The sequence below is a fragment of the Haliotis asinina genome, chromosome 11 (assembly GCF_037392515.1).
Source record: "Haliotis asinina isolate JCU_RB_2024 chromosome 11, JCU_Hal_asi_v2, whole genome shotgun sequence".
NCBI lineage: Eukaryota > Metazoa > Mollusca > Gastropoda > Lepetellida > Haliotidae > Haliotis > Haliotis asinina.
In genome coordinates, this window is record NC_090290.1 from 44513451 (window position 1) to 44532324 (window position 18874).

The 18874-nt window shown below is 38.1% G+C and overlaps 2 protein-coding genes across 3 annotated transcripts; one reads left to right on the top strand and one right to left on the bottom strand.

Annotated features, from left to right (window-relative positions):
* Nucleotides 1-1881: 1881 nt before the first annotated feature.
* Nucleotides 1882-5924, bottom strand: LOC137256027 (kelch-like protein 41). Its single transcript, XM_067793684.1, has 4 exons — nt 5815-5924; nt 4992-5144; nt 2459-4623; nt 1882-2148 (listed from the first exon to the last, which is right to left on the bottom strand). The coding sequence occupies exons 2-3, from the start codon at nt 5132-5134 to the stop codon at nt 2943-2945; spliced, it is 1824 nt and encodes a 607-aa protein (XP_067649785.1). The 5' UTR covers nt 5135-5144; nt 5815-5924; the 3' UTR covers nt 1882-2148; nt 2459-2942.
* Nucleotides 5925-6093: 169 nt separating this feature from the next.
* LOC137255725 (snRNA-activating protein complex subunit 1-like) lies at nt 6094-18481 on the top strand. Of its 2 annotated transcripts, XM_067793222.1 has the most exons (10): nt 6094-6390; nt 8155-8283; nt 9531-9671; nt 11334-11456; nt 11879-12000; nt 12414-12462; nt 14014-14082; nt 15840-16008; nt 16593-16721; nt 17998-18481. In XM_067793222.1, exons 1-10 carry the CDS (start codon nt 6214-6216, stop codon nt 18444-18446), a joined length of 1557 nt encoding a protein of 518 aa, XP_067649323.1. In that variant the 5' UTR covers nt 6094-6213; the 3' UTR covers nt 18447-18481. The 2 variants fall into 2 exon arrangements, with proteins under 2 accessions (XP_067649323.1, XP_067649324.1); XM_067793223.1 differs by lacking the exon at nt 9531-9671 and having other exon boundaries at nt 6248-6390.
* The last annotated feature ends 393 nt before the right edge of the window (nt 18482-18874 follow it).

The window sequence follows — 18874 nt, forward strand, 5'->3', positions numbered from 1 at the left end:
AAGTGATATTTCTAAAATTTCAAGGATTAGAGTGGCTCGAAGTGATATTTCTAAAATTTCAAGGATTAGAGTGACTTGAAGTGATATTTCTAAAATTTCAAGGATTAGAGTGACTTGAAGTGATATTTCTAAAATTTCAAGAATTAGAGTGACTTGAAGTGATATTTCTAAAATTTCTCGAAGTGGCTCGAAGTGATATTTCTAAAATTTCAAGGATTAGAGTGACTTGAAGTGATATTTCTAAAATTTCAAGGATTAGAGTGGCTCGAAGTGATATTTCTAAAATTTCAAGGATTAGAGTGACTTGAAGTGGTATTTCTAAAATTTCAAGGATTAGAGTGACTTGAAGTGATATTTCTAAAAATTCAAGGATTAGAGTGACTTGAAGTGATATTTCTAAAATTTCAAGGATTAGAGTGACTTGAAGTGATATTTTGAAGAGCCTGAAGGCAAGACGGTGAAGTTTCTGGAATGGTTCTGTTGTTCAATGTAGGCCAAAGCCATGAGGATAGCTTTGGTTTCAGCATTGTAAATGGAACCATTGTCTGGAATTCTTGAGCAGACAGTCTTTGAACCAATGACTATGGGAGTGGCAACTTTGCCATCATACTTGGATCTGTCTGTAAATATGGATCTATGGGTGTTATACTTGGGACGTAACTGGTTGTATTCTAGTTAGGCTTGTTGAGAGTGTTAGGGTGGGATGACAAACGTTGGTAAGGTGATTTGATATAGAGAACAGTGTTAGCTGCAGAGATTCCAAGTCGGGGAACCATGCACGCTTAGCAGATTAGGAATCAGGCTTACAGGGGTTTGTATCGGTCAGAAGCGGTGTTAGAAAGACATATAGGTGTATAGACCGTACCCTAGTACCATATAAAGGATAATTTCCAAATGGATATAGGGTTGGGTATATACACCTATATGTCTTTCTAACACCGTTTCTAAGCGATACAAGCGCGGGGATATAGTATTAATCTTCGTCTGACCGTCCGTGCGTACGCATTGGAACATCTTAGGAACCGTCGTTTCTTTTCATATTTGGTATCTAGGTTTATCACAGTAAAAGAAAGGTCTGGGTCAGGTTTGGTGACCTTGACATTGGGACTTTAGCGTTTTACCTCGTCAGTGACATATGTCAAGAACCGTTCACTGGATTTTCAACACCAAGCTTTATCTAGGGAAGGCCCAGTCAATTTTGGTGACCTTCAGTTAATTTTCAAGGTCACGGAGACACTTTGAAGAATTCAGCATGTAAGCAGCATGTTAAGCTTGTCACTAATGTCAGCGAGATATGTCAAAAACCGTTCACTGGATTTTCTTAATATCCAGCACCAAGCTTTATCTAGGGAAGATGCAGGGCCCAGTCGATTTTGGTGACCTTTAGTTAATTTTCAAGGTCAAGGCGACTGTGCTTTTTAGGAGTTTCATACACTGGTCAAGGTCTAAATGACTTCAAAATATGTTTGCGTTTGAACAACTACAGTGCTAGATATCAAGAGAGTTTGAGAGTAATGTTTTTGTTGACATTTTACTTCATCTTAAACTGCAACTTTTGCTTTCATTTCTTTTTAATTTTGAGTTGATAATATGCAGGGTGGGATTATGTCACTTTGTTGACAATGCTTGTTTTTTTAACCTTATGAGTACAAAGGGCAGAGGGGTAACCTTGTGGTAAAAGCATTTGCTCCTTCTGTCCAAGTTATAGGTTTGATTCGTCAGATGGGTACAACATGTGAAGATCATTTCTGGTGTCTTTCTGGTATTGCTAAAAGTGGTAGAAAACATATTGGCCATATTTGCTCACATGAAAGTACAAACATGGTTTTCAATTCATGACAAAAAGTTCTGATTTGTAAGCAAAAATACTAGTAAGACATATCTGTCAAAAGATTTTATTTAATATTTGAGCAAATCAAACAAGAAGTGTGGTATGGACGTAAAACAAATGTCTCTCTGGGAATGGTAAAAGCCTGTCAACAAAACAGGGCCAAATCTGTTAAAAAGCTAAACAAATCTAAAGTCATGTACACAATACTATTCATGAAACAAAACTAATTCAGTATTCAACCCTTAAGAGTACTGGAACAAAATCACTCAGGAATTTTGTAAAACAGATGATAGAATAAAACTTCCATCCAAATTCCACTTGAAGTTATATGTGAGTGTAGCTGGTATCATCACTTCATAGTGTTGTTATAGTCTGTTTGGCTCACAAGCGGGCCAATGAATTGCAATCATTGAAATTTTAACACAGTTCACTATTTATGAGGGAGGAGGAGAGCAAAGAAAGTGACAGCCAGATGTTCAAGAAGCATGTGCAGGATAGATTAATTAATCTACCTCTACTGTGCCGTCTCCAGCCTTTATTGCACACCTGGCTCTTCCTCTCTTTGCATTCCCCCCTCGTAACAAATAGTGATTTGTGTACATATTTTATTGAAGTTTGTTAAACAACTTTTATGTTTTTATGCCAAAAATTCTGCCAAAAATCACAGAGTTTGTCTGATATTTTGATTATGATCAGCATTTCATTGAGTATTATATATTTTGTTTTCGAGTTAAAACTGTAATTTATCACTCCGCTTTTGAAACAAATGGACTGTAATGCTGAAATCAGCTCTTTTCCAGCTATATGGTGGCAGTTTGTAAATAGTCTTGACCAGGCAATCCAGTGATTGACATCACAAGCATCATCTGTGTAATTGGGATATAATGACGTGTCATCCAGGTCAGTTAGCCTGACCACCCGATCCCTTCAGTTGCGTCTGATGACAAGCAAGGGTTGCTAAAGACCAATGATAACCCAGATCTTCATGGGTCTATGATTGCAACAATATTCAGATACAGTGTTTTTTCAATTTTGGTATCATTTGGACTCTGTTCTAACCTCAACTTCACAGGTTTGTGTATAGTGTTACTGCACTATTTGTCCTTATGATTTACACTGAACTGATAAATTCACTTAAATCTAAATCCTTCGTATTCACCACAGCTGTTGTTGCTGCCTGGTTGCTGCCATACTGAACCAACTTTGCAACCATGCTCCATTTTTTCGTTTCAAAGTCATATTTATGCATGTCTTTGCTTTCAACCAATCGAGATTTGGCAAGACCTTCACGCCTTGATGTCATCCTACGAGCTCCACCACAGACGTAGATGCAGTTATTGAGAAGTGCCACAGACATTACTTTCCGATCATCAGGAAATTCATCTCCAGTTTGAAATTCAAGTGTTTCTGGATCAAATATCTCGACTGCAGTTGTGTTCTGAATCTTTGTACCTCCACCTACAATGTAGATCTTGTTGTCATAACTTATCGCAGTGCTAGAAAGTCTTGGATGAAGGATTTCAGTATCCAAAATGAACCATGTGTCATTTGAAATGGAGTACTGCAACACAGTTGTGAAAAGTTCATCATTGCTTTCTTCACCACCAAACACATAAACGCTGTCTTTAAGCACAGAAGCTGCATGATGGGATAGGCCGGTTGGCATCGGCGCCATCTGTTGCCAAAGATCGAAAACTGGATCGTACGCCTCCACAAGATCCATTGGAACTCCTCGTGGATACGATAAAGCACCACCAAATACAAACACTCTCTCCTCAACAGCACAAGCAGCAAAGGCACACCTTGCAGATGTCATAGGGTGACAAGGTTTCCATGTTCTGTCTTTCATCTGGTACTGATACACAGAATCTTGAGCCAAGCCTTGTTCTTCAAGATGGTAATCATCATAGAAAATTCCACCCAGGAAATATATCTGATTTTGATTGTTGGTAACCAACTTGTAATAGTCAACCTTGAACTTAAAGTCAAACGTTGGGTGATGTTTGGCACCCATGTAATTCTTCCTGGTTGATGGATCAAAACAAGAAAATGCCCTTTGCTCTTCTGACTTGCCTCCACCTGAAAATATCAACATCTCTTTCCGAAACATTCCATGACGACGACAAACACTGAGTTCATAATCATCTGCAATTTTCTGCTTTTCTTCTTCGGAATCTTGGCAGTCCATTCCAATTCGACACAACTTTGTCATTGAGACAATAGCACGACAAAATGGATTCCCAACAACCAAATCATGTTTGTTGATATATTCACAAATATATTCTTCATCAATAAGCAGAAGTCTTACTTTTCCAAATAAATCACCGAAGAACCTCTTTCTGTCTTCAATATCATATTCAATCCATTTCACAACGAAGTCGAAAATTGTTTCCTCTTTTTCAACATTTATTTCATCAGACGAGATAAGTTCTCTGACAGCTGCCTTCTCTAACTGCATCATGTCTTCTTTCTCAACCATTTCACTGAAGTGGTCAAGGATGTAGGCCTTTGCTGCATCCTTCAGCGTCTGCAGAGACTGGTAATCTCCCAGGTTGTACACATCCAGACAGTTCTCCACACAAATAGCTCTCATCATGTGATCGACGCAGTACGACGCCAAGGTGTCAAGCTGAAACATGCTGGATGCTGTCAAAATGGACTGCACGTTGTCATGAGATATGTCTACAGGAAGGCAGTACATGAATCTCACTGTCATTTCCAGGGCAGAGTAGGTTATGTTGCTGATGTATACTGTTTCTTGGTCTCTTTCACAATAATCTCGGAACATGGCTCTGGAAAAGGAATTTTGTAAATAAATTAATATACAGTATTATTTAAATAAAGCTGTGAGATGAGGTCGCTAATTAAGGGACATAAACTTTAAATATGTCGCCAAGCTACAAAGGTAAAAGACTGCAACATAGCACAGCCACAGGTGGGTTTAGCACTTTTCCGCCCTTTTGTCGATTGGTCAGTTTTGGCCAGACCCCATCTAAAGTTGGTGATCATGGGAATTTTGCTGAAAGGTTTAAGAAAAATCATGTGCTGTTTCCAAAACAAAAAGCATCCCCAAAATATTTGTGATTCCTAAATACTTTCCTTATCTTTCATATCCAAAACAAAGTATACCTTGCTTGATGAACTGTGGAGGAACATTTACCTGAAGTATGGGCTGCTGGCAGCAAGGACACTTCTGTGACAATGGAGGTCTTTGTCCTCCGCAACCAGAATGACATTTGTCAGCTCTTTAGATGTGAAAAGTTCCTGAATTCCCTCCAAGAGATGCTGCTGCTGACTGTTCATGGTTGATTTTCTGGGAAAATAGTTCATCACAAAATGTACGACATCCAGTTTTTGAAAAGTCATATTTAGAACATTTATATTTAAAGAGTATTATCTTACATGATAAATTCACCATTACATTCATTATCAGTGCACAGTCAACAATAAGAAAATTCTTCTAAGCTTTCCCTTTCATTGAGGAAAATGAAATGTTTTGGATCCAAATTTAGGAAATTTTGTCTTTCTCATTAATAACAAAATAATAGATATATATATTACCGTAAATTGTAATACATTTCAACAAATTAATCGAAGAAAAGAGTTATAGAAAAAATACATGAACATGTAACAACAGATGGACCTGCACTGAAAAGTTTCTATGTGCCTTAAAAAACTGAACTTACAATATTATACATCACTTAAAGATAGCAAAAAAAACAAACAGTGGCATTCTCTTCTATGACGTTCTGATGTAGTCAAAAGTCGTGCTTTGGGGAGGACAGTGCACTATCGAAGTTAATCGAAAAAAACCATGAGAATCCCCTTGCTCTAGCGAATTGCCATTTATGGTAAATTTCAACTCACTTGGATGGTTCCATGTTATCTGATACCTAGTGACATGTATTAAATATTTTGCATAATTCAGCTTACTTCAGAATAACTGACACAATAGTTTCGTGAAACGTGTAACTGGCGTTTACCTGTCTGACTAAATTTCCTAAATAGTTTTCGTAAAAAAGTCAGCGATAAACAACTTTCGTCAGCTGCTGCAAGTGCATGTAGGCATCGCTTTTACCAATGTGTAGAGTTTTCAAATATGACACTGTAAAGAGTCTAACATGTCACAAACAACACGCAGATTATTTATTAATACTTGTGAACAAACCACTTTTGTTTATAACCAGTTTATTTCTGATTATTCCATTAACATACAGTTTTGCTGCCATATTGAATGAGAATACCACAAAAATCAGAAGAATGTTATCATGTATGCTTTTAGGGGCTTAACCGGAAGTCAAAATATCAACATGGTTGCCAAAAACCTTGATTGAAAAGTCTTGACAGGGCACGTTCTCGTTTAGGAACACGAAAGAATCATAATGAATTTTAGAGATGCTTACAATCCCACAAAGGGAGTGAAAGCAGATTTCAGCAAGCTCCTTGAATCTTTTTCTGCCCGAAAGACAGTTCGTTATGAACATTTTGCTGATCTTTGGAGATCAATGAAGTTCTCATACCTTTATGCCGGACGGAAAAATGACAGAGAATGTCGAGAGGTATGCACTAAGCGCCGCTAGAAGAATAATATTAAATGTTTATTATAAGTCAATATCTCCCGTTTGGCGAAATCAACGCTAATTTGCGAAAACGGCGATTGATTTCTGAGCTAAGAAGTAGGATACATAAAAGTTAAAACAAAGTATGACGCTGAGGTTTATTTCATTTCATTATAACATCGCAGGATTATAACAACAATAAACATTCAGCGCCATCAACATTTACACAACATTGTCACATTATTCATTTAAACTGCATATCGTCATGTTCAGTCACTGAATGATGGGGCCATGAATGACATCACATGATAACAGAACATCTTTTGAGATACTGGGACAGAGACAAGTCCCCATCCTTGAAGGAACTCAGCATTTTGAGGTATTGTTGGGAATTGGTTGAAATCTTACAACTGATGATTGCTTCATTACCAACAATCATCCAACCCAAAACCATTGGTTAGCATCATTTTTCTGATTTTCCTATCCTATAGCATGATGCAACTTGATACTTTAAGGTGATGACTAATATATCTTGAACATAAACCTCCGGAATTCCTGAAGTCTTAAAAAAAATATTCAGTCATGACGTTTCAGTTTGCGAAGTGACTTTTCTAAGAAATAAACATGTTTTCAGGCTTGACATCTTTGAAGATATGTTCCATCATGAAGTGTTTCATTCACTAAAACAGCAGTTCCCACATCATTTGTGTTCGATTATGAGGAAATGTTGTCGGTTTGTCACTGTGACCAATCTTGGATTACTTTAATTGATAGGAACACCACTAGTTCTAGGACCTCATCCTTGTGTTAAATTTTCAGCCATATATCATGCATTCAGGGTATAGTGGAGATTTATCAGAATGTATACCCTGGAAATATTGAGGATGAGTTTCCTTCAGACAAAGAAGCTCCCTTGTACGTTTGGCCATCGGAATTAGCCTTGCTTGTCAGGGTTAATGTGCTTCTGTTGTGCACCCAACTTGCAGATATTGTCCACAGCTTGTTCCTTCACCTGCAGAATATGTCGTTGATATCAGAATATCAGGAACCCTCCCTTAACCATCAACATCCATCTCTTCTTCCTGGGCCTATGGCTGCTCAGCAGCTGGTATGGCAGCATCAGATTCCATATTTCTGTAAAAGTTCATGGTGCCATTAATGTGGTCAAAGGAGCTCTACGACAGCACACCCCTAGAAAATGGCAATCTTCCTCACTTTCACAAATGTCATGGTACTGTGACACGGAAAGGCCAGTACCACAAACACCAGTCTTCTCGCTTGCAACACAGTGGAGAGGCATTGTGACAAATGACATGGGTACATTCATACGTTTTTAATAGAGTTTCAATTTGACATTGAGTTCAGTGATTTCAGTTCACTAAGGCACTTAAAACATCAAAGGTTGTGATTTTTTCACACTATATTGGGATGCCCTTTCCAATCCTTATCAGTAGAGTAGGTGCATATATTATTTAAACATTCTGCAGTCCAACTATCATCTAATGACTAATAAGCTGGTTCCGTTTTTGCCATAAATTTGTAGCCGTTTTCACCAAGCCAAAGTTTCATTTTGTCCAAACAGTGACAACAATCAACCATTTGCATCATTAGCGCCAAATGCAAAACTGTTTAAGTGCACACTCTTCTTTGCAAACAAGACCCTGGTCTGTTCAAAACAGGCCTTTATTTGTGGTATGTTGTCATGATTTATACATTTTAATGATTTTTCAGTAACATCAATCTGCTCTGTTTTTTTATTTCTAGTTCTATGAAGAGGTAAATCATATTGCCCTGAGTTTTCACCTGTTGCCGTATGACTTCCAAGTGAGGACTGGTGGCCTGTACATCTTATATGGCCTCTACTTCACGCAGCCTTGTATTCCTAAAATACCGGTCAGTGGTTCTGTTACAGTTCCAGCCATTTTATGTTTATTTCTCAAACTGATTAGTAGGACTTTGAAGGGTTTGAGGAACTGACTTGCTGACATGCAGATCTTATGCATTAAAATAAATATTACTCAGCATTACAGGGAGAAAACTTTTGTGACATATCCGTACCATGTTTCTACTGCTTTGTGAATCAATGTGCACTGAAACATCATTTGTGAATGAAATTCACTGTGGATGTACAATCAAACAAATGAAACAAACAAAAACATACATAAGTATCTTTTGCACTGGAGCATGAAAGCATATTGCAATACATGCTGTTTGAAAAGAGTAGTACAGTATATTGGTTCCCCAGTAAAAGAAATACTGTACAGTCTTGTGTATTTAATGTATATCTATTACCTGATAAGCAACAGCCGTGACAGTTGTGTCAGCAAAATAAATTTCATCATATTACCATCTCTGTATCAAACACTCACACTATCAGTGTAGGAAATATGTAGAAAATCTAGCCTGTCCACAGGACTGGCTGGTCAATTTTTTAACCAGTCCTGCCAAAATCTAGCCTGTCCTCCAAATATAAATAAAACACCATGACTTGAAACTGGCTTGTTTTATATTTTTTAAGCTATCATTTAATTATTAGTATGCACACAAAGAGCTTGGACTGTTAAATCTCTCCCAGTGGAATCAACTGGTTACAACATTACAGAACTAGTCTTCAGACAGGTATCATCCAGACATCTCCAACAAGATCTGTAAAGTCAGAGTCATAGTCTGAATCTGCATCCTTGCCATTTGTGTCACTGGTTTGCTAAAACTGACCCCACTTGAGGACAGACTTTTTTTAACCTGTCCTCCACAAAATCCACGTTGGGACGGGCTATCTTTTCTACACTGACACTATCTATGTCCACTTTGTAGTTCAAGGGAATATAAGTAATATAATTATGATGATCCTAGCAGTATATTAAAACTGGTGTGTCGATGGTAAATTGTGAAACAGAAACAGCAGACTCTCTTTATTACCAGAATAAAATGATAAAAAACAATATATGATTTGGGAATGCAGAAAGATTCTGAAAGACTCTCTTTCTCGTTCCTACGCCATACATTTCACGCTGTATTTGTGTGTCCGGATTTCTACCTCAGGCATAAATTTGAATTCAAGACATTGATGTTATTTTAGTCAATCATGTTTTTGCACAAACTTAACAAAATTTAAATTTAAAGTTGTTCATCTGTTACAGATTCGTGTGACAAATCAGATATGGAATCAAATTATGGACTTTCAGCAGTGTGCACACTCCCAGAAGCATTACGATGTGGAATATGTGTTTCAGAAGCTTTTTAGGGAACATGCTTTTTTGTTTGTCGCAACACCAAAAGAGGTTGGTATACCAGTTCCCACCTATTCATAAAGATCTGGGTTGAAAGCCATGTTGTAAGAGCGACTAACAGGATCAGTGGTTGACATGTCTTTGTATCCCAGTAGCATACATCGATGCTCATGATGCTGATCATGTGATTGTCTGGTCCAGACTTGGTCATTTACACACTGATGACATATAACTAGAATATTTGCTGAGCGCATTATTAAACAACAAACAAAATAAACTTTCTAGTGTCCACCAGACACTCCAGTGTTTGAGTTCTTGAGGAGAGGTCCAAGCAGTTGTGTTTCAGTGACATCCATCAACATGATCAATCCGGCTGATCCTGTGCCAACCCATATCTGGGACAAACGTGTTAGTAGTAATTACTATCCATACAACCAGTGGACTGGAATATAGACATTAAACATTTTTAGGTTTTCTGTATCATATCTTGACTGAAGTACAACTATATGTATAAGTGAGTGAGTGAGTTTAGTTTTACGCCGCACTCAGCAATATTACAGCTATATGGCGGCGGTCTGTAAATAATCGAGTCTGGACCAGACAATCCAGTGATCAACAACATGAGCATCTATCTGCGCAATTGGGAACCGATGACATGTGTCAACCAAGTCAGCGAGCCTGACCACCCAATCCCGTTAGTCGCCTCTTACGACAAGCTGAGTCGCCTTTTATGGCAGGCATGGGTTGCTGAAGGCCTATTCTAACCCCGGACCTTCACGGGTCTATATGTATAAGGGTTGCAACAATTCAGTTCCTTTCATCAAAAAAGGAATCTGACAGATTAGTTTAGAGTTTCGATAACCGTCATTACTACTTCGATTTGATATCTGAATATTCATTTAAATTATTTCCACACAGCAAGAACATAATTTTAATCAGTTTCGAGCGCTGAAATAAAGCAAAACATGTTTGGTTTGACGCCAGGCTAATTATCCAATGAGAGAATTGTTGTTGGTAGACATTGCCAAGATGACGATGGATTCCATGCTATTAAAACCAGCTCACTTGAGAGCTAAATGATTCTGATGTTTGTATCTGTATGCAGATTCGAATCAAAACTGATCAAATTGAGGGTCAAATACTTAAATACGAATCAAATTGAGGTCTGGGAAAATCATTTCACCACAAATCTTTCACAGAGTTGTGTCCCTTTAGTATGCCAGGAAATTGGGATTGATTCTCCCTATCTTTCCCATTTTCTAGGTGAGCATCATACTTGTTAGGGCTGTAGTGATCCAATAAATTATAGATAGTTTGCAATTGCTGTGTTCCCGATGGCAATTAGTCGATTGTAGAAATGAAAAACTGTCAGTGCACTGATAGTGTGTGTGACTGTAGATGGTTTAGTAATTGACTTTCGTTGATAAATGCGCAACACAAAATTCAAGAAGTTCCAGATTAACTCAGTTTGATTTAGTTATCTGCCGCATTACCTCTTTAACAATCTTGATCTGGATTTCAAGTTTCTTGTCAGTTATTTAAAGAGACTGAAACCACGTCAGCTTGAATTTATTTCATATAAAACATACATTCATTTGAGAAATGACTTCAAATGAGACAATTCAAGGAGAAATAAACTATTGCAATGCTATGTGTCTTGAAGAGGAACATCAATATGAATGACACTTTTGCTGATATTGTGTTTGTTTTCAGGTGTACATCAGAACAAAAGACAAAATCCAGGCAGACAAGGGAGGCGACTCTGACAGTCTGACAAGAGACAATCTGAGAGTGGAGGATTCTGTGTCTACTGTGTTTACGCCTGATATTCTGCAGGTCAGTGAACAATTAACTATACAAGACAAATCCTTTTCCTCACTTTTAGCAATATGAAGCTCACTTGCCATCTTATTCAGAGATAAAATACAGTAACTTAAGATGCTGTTTTTCTGTAGAAACCAAGTACAAGAAAGAAAAGAGTAAACATTATGAGCTTAGATTTTTAGGATGCATCTGTCGTATTTTAATCATGATCAGTTCTAGATAATGATGCAGAGATTGAAGGAATTATTATTTGTTGGCTAAAGTTGTCATGGTGCAGTAAGTATCCTAGTAGTTTGGTCATGATGATGAATGAATAAACTGGATAAAAATATTCAAGATGATTTTATTTCTTTTCTATGTTAGTAAATTTTAAATTAGCAGATTGCGTGGTGAAGATGTGCTGTATTTAAATGGCTTGTTCCCTGTTCCCATAGCAACTGCGAGCCATCCATATGCAGTACCAGCAGATTAAGTTAGGGATCGCAGGACCGAATGCCCTTCGACCAGACCGATCCCTGGATGTTGTTGAGGATGAAATCATGCACAGTATAGATAAGTAAGCGGATTTGTGAATAATACATGGGGTATCCTGCAGCTCAGCTGATTTGTTAGCATATTCATCACTGATAACAACTAGATGTGATGTTTGGACAAAATGAATTGTTCTACCAGATTTTAGTGTTGAGACTAAGAGACTTCTGACATTTTGTAAACGTCGAACTCCCCAGAAATATTCAGTTACAAATCTCCATCACTTGACTGAAGTTGAGGAGATTCATCAAATCCGATAACCTTGAACATTTCAGAACCATTCAGTGAGACTTCAGTGATTACCTTGTCTATATCTTTGGCAGTTCATTTCAATTTATTGCAGCATATCTCTTGTTTGTAATCAAACTGCAAATGAGTTGTAAAATGTCGATGCCTGGATTACATGTGCTCAGAGTTGATTGTGTTGTATATTTACAGCCGTCTGTTGCAACACAAGCAAAGACTGGAGAAGGTCCGAAATGCAAAGGTAGGTCAGCTATGGTAATTTACAAGGCATGCGGATATCAAGGGGAGGTCTTTCCTGCACAGGTTGCCCATGTGTCTTAGGCACTGCTACTTACTCTGCTGAGTTGTCTCCCTTATACACATCCAGATTGTTCCTGACAAACCCATACGTTTTCAACAGGTTGGTTAATATAAGTGCCTTTATTGCACATAATCAAGAAGGATGTTTTGATTGAGCAATTTAGTCAGGCATCAGTTATGTCCCATTGATTAATGACACGCTAACCCAGTCACTTCTATGCGAGACGGTTCATGCAGTTTCGAAGAAAGTAAACATGTTGCAACACAATAACAAACAGGTGTGCGTTGGTGTGCATCGAAAGCTGCATATATATTATGAATCTACAATGAATGAGCTTTCAGAAAATACTAAATTTAAGTTTCTGAAAAATATGTACATAGGTGAATTTCTCTGTTAAATATCATCAATTTTTGCTCAAATTTTGCACATTTTCATCATATTTGACAATTTAATTTCCTCTTTTTATGCTTTCATTCACGTCATCCAATAACTTGACCATCAGTCAACAACTGTAGCAAATTTTGTTGAATTATTTTCGTAAATAACACTTTTAGACGCGTTTTTGTGTGACATGCAGAATTTCTCTCTCTTTGATCAGACAGTCATGCATATGAGTGACCCCTTCTCAGGTAGTCACTTGTACATGTAACGGGAGACCATCTCGCGTAAACGTTACATCCTCTACTGATAATTGTTTTATTTCTCCCCACTCTCATCTTTCATTAGGCTCACAGTGACACATGGGGACATGACTCGAGCATGCTTCATTGTATCTGTTGTCATGTAGCTACAATCTTGAGAACTTCTTTGATACATCCTGATCAGCAGAACAATATATACAAAGTATTTCACTCATTTGCAAGAACCGTCTTGATTAATACATGAACATTTACTGATCACTATGATCAGAGCTAGGTTATTGATGAGAGTGTTCTTAAGTAAACAATGTACAGTATAATCCAGATGAGTCAGATGCTGTCATCTCAAATATTTTGCAAAACTAGAAGTACTTGTTTGTCCCAACACCCCCTCTGTTGTTTTTGTCATCATTTCATAATCCGGTTACACGAATTTATCTCGTAAATACACACTATGACTTGAGAAGGAAATTAGGTCCCACAAAATTCAAACAATGGGTCCACTACAGGAATCAACCTCTTGACCGTCACATATACGATCATCTTTCTTTCTACCCTCATAGACATACCTATGGCTCAGATAAGCTAAAGCAACACAACTACCTCCCATTCTATCGTGAGACAGTAAAATAAAATAGTTTGTTAAATGATGTGTCTACATTTTTTAAGTTTATTAAAATTAATGTTTAGCCAGTCAATTGCTCCAGAATAGTTACAACCTGTCTGTCTGTCTGTTGGTGATTTTGTTAAGACTAATGTTCATCTTTCATTCATTCATTCATTCATTCATTCATTCATTCAATTGTTTAGTATATCTCAAAGATCTGTAGATATCTTAATGTTTATTTCACAGCGAGGAAGACTGGGAAAACTAAGAGACGAAGACTCGGGTGATGGGGAATCCTCTGACAATCCAGATGATGTAAGTTGATGATACTGCAAGACTCTGACAAATCTAGCTGAGTAGTTGATGCAGAGATCCAGCTATAAAACACCTGTAGACTCTATCACATATAAGTATTAATATATTCAGTAGGCTTATTTAGTAATCAGAATGAACGAAACCCAGAAATGATATGGCTTTACCAAAACCAACTTGATATTCAGCAGGGACAGAAATTAATCTCTGCCCAGTTTGTGAGTGATTGACTTTCATTGTATGCCACTTATAGCAATATTCCAGCAACACCATGGCAGGGGACACCAGAAATGGGCTTCACACATTGTACCCATGTTTGGGGAATCAAACCTGGGTCTTGGGCATGACAAGTGAATGCTTTAACCATTAGGCAACCTTGCCACTCCAGTCATTGCCCAGACAAGAGATTTGTTGTTGTTGCATAGTAGGGTGGTGTAATGGTTGAAGTGTCCTATCACACTGACATCCCAGGTTCAGTTCTTCACAAGGGTACAATGTGTAAAGCCTTTCCTAGTGTCGTAAATTTAACAGAAACAAGGATCCAATTTCTGGCATTTTGGTTTCATTTTGAACATTTTTTAAATCAGTGTGAATCTGCAATAAAAGACTTCTGATCACAGGATTGTCTGGTCCAGACTCAATTATTTACAGACTGCCGCCATATAGCTGGAATATAAACTAAACTCCCTTACTCATTCACTGATGGTATATGCTTGTAGAATTTAAGCATTTTACAGGCACTGCTTTCTATCATCTGGTACAAGTCACCACAGGAGATGTCATTGTATGTGATCTCTCCTTGACAAGGTTCGGTTTTTGAATGTTGAACACCTCTTGTAGACATGTTTCATATCAAAAAGCACAACATGATATTCAGACATGTAGACATTCTTAGTTAATTTCTATATTCTCTAAGCTATTTAACATGTTTAAAATTCAATTCAGTTTAGTGAGCTTGCCCACAGTCAAACAAACCAGTCAAACTAAATTTCCGAAGCTCTCTCAGGTCAAAGATAGTTGTAAGTTAATGTTAATGTATGGCGCTTATGCCTATTGTAGTGCTAGGTGAGCTTCACAAATCTAGGCCAAGGTCTATGATCAGTGAAAGACGTATGGTTATAACTTTTTTTTTCACTTTTTAAAATGATAGAAGACACATGTCTTGACTGTGTGAGTCATATGGGACTGATATCAAGTGTCCAGGTGGGTGCAGCTTGTGTTTGTTTGTATGTTAAAAGTCCATTACATTAGGAGCAGTCCAACAAATTCACGTCTCTCTCAGGGTAGTTGGGTAGCGTATTGGTTAAAGTGTTCGCGCGTTGTGCCAAAAGACCTGGGTTCGATTCCCCAGATGGGTACAATGAGTGAAGCCCATTTCTAGTGTCCTTTGTCATTACTTGAATATTGCTTATAGTCCGCTCAGGCTAGTCCCTAGTCGGGTCAGGCTAGGGTCAAACTCATTCACTCGCCTCTCTTTCACTCTTCCAGACACCAGTTCCCATGTCTGATCAGACTAGGGTCAAACTCATTCACTCACCTCTCCTTCACTCTTCCAGACACCAGTTCCCATGTCTGGTCAGGCTAGGGTCAAACTCAATCACTCGCCTCTCCTTCACTCTTCCAGACACCAGTTCCCATGTCTGGTCAGGCAAGGGTCAAACTCATTCACTCGCCTCTCTTTCACTCTTCCAGACACCAGTTCCCATGTCTGATCAGACTAGGGTCAAACTCATTCACTCACCTCTCTTTCACTCATCCAGACACCAGTTCCCATGTCCGGTCAGGCGAGGGTCAAAGCCCAAGCCTATGCCCAGCAAGCACAACAATCCAAGGCTAGGCGCCACAGAACCGTCATCACACTGGACGCTTCAGAATCTTCCCCTGAGAAGCCCATCAGGAAGCGGCACATGAAAATCAAGAGCGATAAAGGTGAGCTGTCAATTTTATTAGTTCAAGAGTGCTTGTTTTATTGACAAGAGAGAATATAACCATAACTAGACATGTGGCAGGGTTAGATACAAACAAGTTTTAGAGATAATTTCACTCAGATGTTTAGTCATTAATACCAGTTTGCAAAATTTACACTGGTTCTTCGGTCCATGATTTGTAAAATTTCATGTAAACCACTAAATGATAATGTATCAGTGGTCCTCATGACCAGTGAATTTTGAAAAGATGTTAAAAGTTCAAATAAATACGACAACATTGATAATTAAGCAAATCTACAGATGTTATTTTAGACCCGTGAAGTACAGACAGGAACACTAATCATTGTCCACTTGCTGGTCCTGTAGTCTAGTGGAAAATTTTGAAAGGTTTCTAACACTGTAATACCCTTGTTTCTCACCAAATAATGAATTAAGAACCCACATTGTCTTTCTTCCCCTCTGCATCATACAGTGTCTACGTGTTGCTGACTAAATTACTAAGTATGTACGTTGCAGTTTAGTTTTAACCCCAATGTCACGTCTTTGTTTCCTGCAGAATTATGGTTGCCTCATATTTATTCCCAGGTGACGAGGATGAGGATGTATTTGAATCACAACTAACGTCCCCTACTGAAGAGTCCAGCGACCAGCTTCTGTCACCAGTGGAATATCTCAGTATGCCAACATTAGACATGGACGTCACAAACACATCAGGTATTAAGACTGACCATGACAAGCAGGTTCAAAATCACTGATTCATAATGGTGTGATAAATACTTTATTGTAATATATGTACCTTCCAACAGCATATGTCATAGGGTAGCCTAATGGTTAAAATGTTCGCTTGTCACACTGAAGACCAGGTGCAATTTTCCAAGTGGGTTCTATGTGTGAAGTGCAGCTCTGGTGTTCCCTGCCATGATATTGCTGGAATATTGCTAAAAGCGGCACAGAAGTTAACTCACTCACTCACACACATCAAGCTCGGAGCAAATATAAGCAAAAGACATTTAATGTGGTGTTATGTGAAATCACCCACCTCGTGTGACATGCTGCGAAAGCCTCCTAGTCTTAACTTCATCATATTGCTTGTGGAATTGTTTCAGTATTATTAAATATAAAAATTATTGTTAAATACATGCAGTTATGTAATTATGAATGTGTTCTGAATCTCCCTCAAAAACAGCATTTGAAATTTCTTGTAGTAAGTTTCAAAATAGACACAATGTCTTAGTTGCTCTCCTAAAATTACATTTAATATAACACTCAAAGTATGGAGGCAGTGTTGTAGCCAAGCAGTTGAATCATTTTGCTCATTACACCAAAGACCTAAGTTCCAATTCCCCACATGAGATCAATATGTGAAGTCCATTTCTTGTGTCCCCCCAGCTGTGATATTGCTGGATTGTTTCTAAAAGCAGCATAAAATTAAACTCACTTACAACTCCATTGTTTGACAGGAATCATTTGAATGTACAGATAGGAGTAGGGTCTTTTGTGAGATGATGGCATATCAGTATGAGGACAGTTAATCTGCACCCAAACCAAATGATGTTTAAAGATGGTACTTTGTGTTACCCTGGCTGGAGCCCTAAGCATAAGACTGACTGACTGAGTAATTTTACACCACTTTTAGCAACATTCCAACAATATCACAGTGATGAGTGAGCACTTTAACCACAAGGCTACTCCACCACCCCCTAATTATAGGTTAAAACCAGGATTGTTCAACTTGTTCAACTCACTCACCCACTCTTTATGCTTGAACCTTCAACGTAAAAATTTATAGCTTTGACAGAAAAGTTAAGGTTCTGACACAGTGACATATGCTTTTCACTGATGGTGATGCTCTTGCTATCACTCCCTGGTTTGTCTCATCAAGAATTGATTATTTACAGACAGAAGTCACATTGCTGAAAATTATCTGAATGCAGCTTCAAATGACAAACAAATCTTTGATGTTATGCTTAAACTTTCCTTATGTCACCAGGGCCAACAGCAGAGAGTGATGTTACTCAAATCAAAGATGGACCATCAAAATCTTGTCCATCAGAAAAAGGTCCATCAACTTCCAAACCAACCCAATCAAAAGCAAGCACTGGTTCTTTGGAAGCAGGAACAGATTGCTCAATATCAGGAACCACGCCAAAGCTTTCCAAAACGTCTTCTAAGAAGTCCAAGAAAACGCCAACAAAAAGTGCACACGCTACAACCTCTACAGCAAAGGCAAAGGTGACACCTAAGGCTAAATCAGTTAAACCAAAGGGTAAGGGAGGAGTAGCAGTGCAGCAGAAGGTGAAGAAGAGGCGGCATCAATCAGGGGCAGGAGAAGAAGAAGCCGATGAAGCACCTGCTCTGAAAGTTGGGAAGTCTCCTCCTTCAAAGACAAGCCCTAAGAAAGAACCTTTCTCACCAAAGATTGTCTATAAACCTTTGTAATGTGATAGATATGGAATTAAACCAGTTGAGATTTCTTTCTTTTGAATGTGATCAGTCTTCTTGATACTGACAAAGCTAGGATGTTGCCCATCACAAAATATTTTGTTGTAATTTTCTTTGTCTGACATTTTAGGCAATACATGAATCACTTCAAGAAAAGGATTCAAGGTTTAGATTTTTGAAGTTCTCTTAGCGCTAAGATAGTTGTAAGTTGATGTTAATGTATGGCACTTACCACTATCTTACTAAGAGATCTTCAAAGATCTGGGCCCTGAACTACAGGTGGGTCACAGGTGTTTCATTTGTATGAGATGCCAAAGTTAGCCATACAGAGCACCTATGCCATTGGTACCACAAAAAACTAAGCCACTAAGACTTGTATCACTTACTTCCCACATCAAGCCGAGATGCACAGATGTCAATGGACT

Bases quoted from the DNA above. Each gene is read 5' to 3' on its own strand.
- LOC137255725 (XM_067793222.1), top strand. From the start codon at position 6,214: ATGAATTTTAGAGATGCTTACAATCCCACAAAGGGAGTGAAAGCAGAT. The intron at 6,391-8,154 runs GTATGCACTAAG...TTTTATTTCTAG, and splicing joins ATGACAGAGAATGTCGAGAG to TTCTATGAAGAGGTAAATCA. The intron at 12,001-12,413 runs GTAAGCGGATTT...GTATATTTACAG, and splicing joins ATCATGCACAGTATAGATAA to CCGTCTGTTGCAACACAAGC.
- LOC137256027 (XM_067793684.1), bottom strand. From the start codon at position 5,134: ATGAACAGTCAGCAGCAGCATCTCTTGGAGGGAATTCAGGAACTTTTC. The intron at 4,624-4,991 runs GTAAATGTTCCT...TTCCTTTTCCAG, and splicing joins GCCAGCAGCCCATACTTCAG to AGCCATGTTCCGAGATTATT.